This window comes from Sitophilus oryzae, unplaced genomic scaffold, assembly GCF_002938485.1.
Source record: "Sitophilus oryzae breed Bouriz unplaced genomic scaffold, Soryzae_2.0 scaffold_133_pilon_pilon, whole genome shotgun sequence".
NCBI classification, from domain to species: domain Eukaryota; kingdom Metazoa; phylum Arthropoda; class Insecta; order Coleoptera; family Curculionidae; genus Sitophilus; species Sitophilus oryzae.
In genome coordinates this window covers 3,122-9,608 of record NW_022145993.1, presented here as the reverse complement: position 1 = coordinate 9,608, position 6,487 = coordinate 3,122, and the positions used below count along the sequence as shown (strand labels likewise).

Here is a 6,487-nt window from a genome sequence, read left to right as displayed (position 1 = left end):
TGGTATGGATTTCAGTTGCGTATTTATTTGTAAACAAAATAATAATTATTATCAAAATTTCATATGTCTTTTAAGCAAGTTAAGAACAGAATTTGAATTTTAGTTTAATTTGTTGTAATAATAGGGTATAAATGGGTAGGGTAGAGATTAATGGTTTCAGATTTCCCTGAAAATGGATTAGTCAATGTGACTGATATACACGAACAAGCCAAAATAAACATATTTTTGGTTCAATTACTATATATTATATAATTGCTGCTAAATTACTATAAGAATAGCAGCCCCGGATCTACAAATTTTTGCATCTAAAACCAAACTATTTTAATAATTCCAAGTGGTATTTTCGATATCCTGTATTATAATTAATGTTTGGAACTATAAATAATGCTACTCAGCCTGGATTTCGCCTGTGGCGTAGGGAATTATAATCAGGAAATACAATTTCTACAATAAACATTTTTATATATTTTACATATACACTTAGTTTTTGTGTTTATATGTGAGTTATATGAGGGAATGTCATCGATCAGTTACAAATGAGTGGACGTCGTTTTTTCGATTATACGGTGCAATAATGAATCTAAGCCAATTTATCCACTTGCTTACGGATTCAATGAATAATGTAATTTTTATATTCAATTTTTTTTTTTTTTTTATTTTATAGCCATTGCTGACGCCTGTTTTTTTCGATTTCACACGTCATTCGATACCCGTTTAAACATTGTTTATTACCCTATTTTTTTATTATACATTATACACACGTAATAAATAAAATAATTGTCTTGATAATCAGTCCACTGTGACTGTTTATAGGTAAATTTTGCATTATCGACTTAGATATTTCTAACGATAATAAAAGGTTGAGACTATAAAATACAAATGTATATGCTTTACTCAAAAATGAACGATATATTAGTTTACGTTTTAATAAATATTTTGTACCGTCTAGGTGCAAGCTAATTTCTGATGCAACGCCATTGGGAACTTTCGCCTGGTGACAAGTTGCCCCACTTCAGCTGCCGTGTTACCTGTCTCCTCCTTTCCTTGTCTAAGCTAGCGCACAACACAACGAACTAGCATCAGGAAAAGTAGTGGAACGGCGGTGTTGCCACAGCTAACCCGTTCGGGGTAGATCAACCCCTTTGTAAAACGATCTGTACCATACGCGACTAAGGAAAATTCACTTTAATAAACTTAATACTGTATCTGTGTACCAGTATCCTCTAGTTATGTGCTAGGCAGTAAATTTTCATGAGATATTTTCATCGATAGGTTCTGAATAACGGTCTAGGTAAAGCCTCTAGCTCAGAATTAGAATTATTAAGAGTTACGCAACTTGCAATTTTCATTTGGAAGAAACTGTTCATAGTAATTTCAAAACTAATAATGAACAAGAATTGGTTTGGCAGTCTAGCGAGACGGTCGTGTTTTTCGTTAATAACCATCACTCTAAAGCTACAATTTTCTGTGAATTTCTCTAAGGCTTCCGATTGTGTAAATCATAATATCTTAATTAACAAATTGCAATACTATTGATTCAGGGGAGTGCCGCTCGAATGGCTTAAGTCGTATCTTGGCAACAGAAGGCAGCTTTTTGAGGAATTGATACGGTTCTATGTCTTCTTGTAAGCCTTTAGAATGTGGTGTCCCTCAGGGTTCAGTTCTTGGCCCTATTTTGTTTCTGTTGTTTATTAACGACATTGCAAATCTAGACATTAGCGAATCTGCCTCTTTGCGGAATCTGCCTCTTTGCGATAGTACTAGTACGATACTAGTTTCACTTAGAGCGGCCCAGATGTTACAGCAATATATGATACTATATCCAGTGACTTCCGCACTATTAAGTCTTGGTGCGATTCTAATCTCCTATGCCCAAACCTATCAAAAACTAAAAAAAAAAAAAAAAAAAAAAAAAAAAAAAAAACCTTTTATACTTAATAACATCACTATTGACGTCGTGGACTCTGTGACATTCTTAGGACTTTCTGTGAAGTTCTTAGGAACTGTTCTTGTAGACAACTCGTTAAAATGGGACTTTCACATCGAAGCTCTATCAAAGAAACTAAGCGCTGCCTTAACTTCTCAACCTCTAGAATAGCCTTTAATTAATTATGCTCTTTTTGAGTCACATCTTCGTTATGCCCTTCCATTTTCTGGGGTACTTGCTGCGCAACAAATTTTGATCGTATTTTCGGACTTCAAAAGAGAGCAGTTCATATTTATGGGACTGAACAGTAGAACTAACTGCCAGAATTTCTTTAAAAATTTGAAAACACTGACTCTTCCTTATTCATTTTCGAATCCGTTTGCTTAATCCCCAAGCACATATCTGCTATTCCCGAAAGGTCACCTCATAACTATCCACTTAGGAATGCAGAGTATGATCTTTATCTGCCAAACCCCGAGCTCAGAACTAATTAAAGGTTTCATTACTGAACAATGCCAAAAAAATGTACAAATCATCTGCCTTGAATATCAAGTCGCTTTCAAGTTTCTTTCCCGCATTTCGCAAAAAAGCTCTGAAATCATACACTTACTGGAGAGAGCCCAAAGAGGAGATGCTGGAGATGCGCTAAACGACTTTTTTGTTGATGAATTATGAACAAATTTTGAATTTTAAAAATTTTGATCACTCACACCACTGGTCAAAGGTCAAGTATTTAATATTTATAAACTCTAAATCATATCTATTTACTGTATGTCTGTTCTAAATTTGTCCATGTATATTCTTTGTGTAATTTTAAAGACTTAAATTTGTTTGAATTGTATTATTTGTATTGTTATTTTTGTTTTTGTTTGTATTTTCTTTGTGATTTTGTTGTTTCTGAGTGCTTTGTCGATGAAGCTCTTTTGGCTTTTTTTATAATAAAGAGCCGTGTTTGTTTGGTTTGTATATTCGTAATATTTACAAAAATTACTGTAAACCACTATAAATACGGAATTGTTGGTTAGTGTTCAAATTTTTCTCTTCTTAAATAAAATTTAAAAAGCGTTAACGTATTAGGTATTTGCAATAAATGATATTTCGGGTGGTTATTGCAGGTATTTGAGGAAACAAAAAATGTACAGATACAGAAATAATGACACATAGTTCACACATTGTTTTTTTTGTAATATTATATTTTTTACCATCCTATGATATATTTCCTTATTCCTCTTGTAGAATAAAACAAAAGATATATTATTATGTGTTAGAGCACTTCTAGGTTTACCTATTTCTCTGAGCTTTTTGCAGTCAAAAATGCCGAACATATTTCGCGACCGATTGTAATTAAGGTGATAGATATTTTTAGTTGTTAGTCCAAAAATGTTAATACACAAAATATAAACCGACGATCTTCTCTAAATATTAAGAGCATTTTTGGCCAAATGCACTAATACGGCGTTTAGGATAAAACAAATTATGCCCCAATCGCGTGCCAATGACGGTTACGTCATTTGCATCAATGTTCTTCTGTATAATAAAGATCAATATCATGCTTATTTTCTAAATAAATATTTATTAAAATTTAATCGAAATATTTTTATTTTGGTGCTACAAAAAAAACTAAACTTTACTTATTGGACTATTTTGGATATTCGAGAAATACTATATGTACTTTCCTGGGTACTGGATATAGATTCTTCGGTTAGTTGTTATAAATAAATTAAAATAAATAAACGCTTTATTGTACAAAAAAAAAAAAAAAAAAAAAAAAAAAAAAAAAAGCATTTAAAAAACAAAACAAAAGCACCAAAAATGTACAAATAATACAATTCAAAAAAAATTACGTCATTAAAATTACAAATGGAACATAGATTGCAGAACACAAAAAAAGGGCGCATCATAAAACTTTTTACCAATAGAAAAATTTGTAAATGGATATAATCATTTAAGAGTTATAAAATATTAAAATACTAGATTTTTAACCAATGTGTGAGATGATGATTCAAAAAAATTTAAAATTCAAAATTTTTGTTCATGATTAAACATTCAAAACAAAAAGTTCGTTTACCGCATATAGGGCTCTCTCCAGTAAGTTTGATTTCAGAGCTTTGCGAAAAGCGGGAAAGAATGAAAGCGATTTGATATCTAAAGGCAGATGATTGTACATTTTTTTGGCACTATACAGTATTCAGCCTTTAAGTACTTAGTTAGTTTAGTTCTGAGTAGCAGGTGGGAATTTCTAGTTCCTTGGGAGAAACTAGTTCCTTAGTTCTAGTTCCTCGAACTAGGTCTTTAGTTCAAAATAGTTCCCGACTAACATTCACATCCCCCTTGCTTGCTAAAGCGTTTCGTTGTCAGTCAGAACTATTCACAGGTAAATCTGTATATTTATTTATAATTGTACGGAGATATAACGAGCCGTGTAATTGTGTATGCTAAAAACATTATAGGTAATTTTATTGCAGATAAAAAAAATTAAAAAAACTCCAAATCAGAATATAAAAAAGTATCACAAATCAATTGGAGCAAATATTACTAAAAATTTTACAGAAAAATTGCATTTTTCCTCACTTAACTTTTTGGTTTGTCTAAAATATTCAGAATAATCTACTTCGTTTTATAAGATATTTCTTAATTTTAGAGACCTAAAGTTGATGGAAACATTCCTTATCCACGACAATATTCTGGGGTAATTACGCCGCGCCGGCTGTGCCAATAGACAAGGCCGAATCATTCGTCGTCGCCTTGTATTATATCTCGGATCTGGCGACTGAATAGATTTCCGTGAAACTAGTCTTTTAATTAGTTCCTCTATGTCCGGATACGACAACATACGGCTGGCACTACCCACTCCTGCCTAGCATCAATCGCGCTGGGCGATCCGTACGTAAACTAGTCTTTTATTTAGTTCCCTAGTTCCTTTAGGTTCCGGATCCGATAACATACGGCATAAGGTTGGCACTCCCCACTCCTGTTTAGCCTCGATCGCGCTGGCCCGATCCGTTTGTACGTAAACCGTAAACTAGTCTTTATTAGTTTAGTTCCTCTAGGTCCGGATCCGAAAACGTACGGCTGGCACTCACCCCATCCTGCCTACCATCGGGCTACTCGCGTTAGCCGATCCGTCGCCGTCGCATATTATTCAATATCAGTCACAGTCTCGATACCGGAATAGGTCCTGAGGAACTAGTTCTTTGAGAAACCAGAAGCTAGTTCCTTTCATTCCGGGGTGGGAACAGTTCATTGGAACTAGTTCATTGGAACTACACATCTCTAGTTCTGAGCTCGGGATTTGCAGGTAAAGATCGTGGTCCGCATTCCTAATTCCGTTATTAATGTTGGCTTCAGCATGCCCACGAAAGAGATAGAAACTATCGGAAACAAGAAATAGCCATCTTATCCGAAGCTGAGAAACAACGGCGAATGAAGACTCTGTAGGGAACATGGGAAAACACCAACCTCATCACTGAGTGCAACCATTCGTGCCGTAAACTTTGGTACGAATATGGGGAGCTAACTTCTGTAAAACAGTCTCAGATACTGGCTTTTATCAAAGCCCTGAGACTGTATGATGAGTTATAACTCAAGAAAGGAAGACACAATAGATCAATAAGGTCGCAGTGATTAACTTTCCCCCCCTGCCATGCAATCCACAATGCCCACAAAAGACTGTATGTATCTATGTGTTACATGATCTAAGGTTTCACCTTTTACCTACCTAAAGTAATTTTCTCTGTAGGTCTTGGGTTCCTGCTGGTCGACTGGAGTCGAACTAACTTGGAGAATGTACAGTCTGGCACATGTACCTGAGATTTTATCCTTCCCTCCGCTGTCAGCTGTCAAATCCAGTTCCAAATCCAGAGGCTTTTGCAGCACCTGCAAGCAATATTTGGTTTCTGTTAAATCAGGCCTATATGTATGGAACGAAAAATCAATAATTTCAGTTTAAAACACAGCAAACTTATACAGGGTGTCCCAGAAATTAGTGCAAGTATTTTAAGATTTTAAGGGGTGGTAGATGATCTCGATAAAAAAACATATTTTCTCTTTATAGTTTTTCAAATAAGTCCAAAATAACGCAGTTATTTTACTTTGAAAATTTCCAAAAAAATTATTTTTTGCTAAAATTTTGAGACTGCATCTTTTCTGTATTTTCTTTCTTGTATATTTAATCTAATACCTGTGTTGCCATATTATCACGAAATTATGGTTTTTAACTAAAAACTAAAAAAAAAACAAAAAATTTTGTTCGCGAAAAAAACGTCAGGTGTTTCTGGGGTCGAACTATACTACTAGTTAAAATACTTGCACTTATTTCTAGGACACCCTGTATAAAAAGACAAATTTTACTCTGCAAAACGAATGTACTCTAGATTAGGGATGGGATTCTTTATCGATACTTATCGAAACATCGATATTTATCGATAAACCGATAACTATCGATAATTCGATAGAAAAGACAAATTTTACTGGAAAAAAAGGAAGGTATCTAAGATCAGGGATGAGAAACCGATAACTATCGGTAATTCGATAGTTATAAAATTATCAAAAAAATTATAT

At 33.9% G+C, this 6,487-nt stretch overlaps 1 protein-coding gene across 1 annotated transcript in view; it reads right to left on the bottom strand.

Annotated features, from left to right (window-relative positions):
- Positions 1–5,803, bottom strand: part of LOC115875140 (phosphofurin acidic cluster sorting protein 1-like) — a gene marked incomplete at its 5' end in the record, with an annotated part of 17,729 nt that extends 11,926 nt beyond the window's left edge. The window contains 1 exon segment of the mRNA XM_030890533.1: positions 5,646–5,803. Within this exon segment, the coding sequence (XP_030746393.1) occupies positions 5,646–5,803 (158 nt within the window).
- Positions 5,804–6,487: the final 684 nt, after the last annotated feature.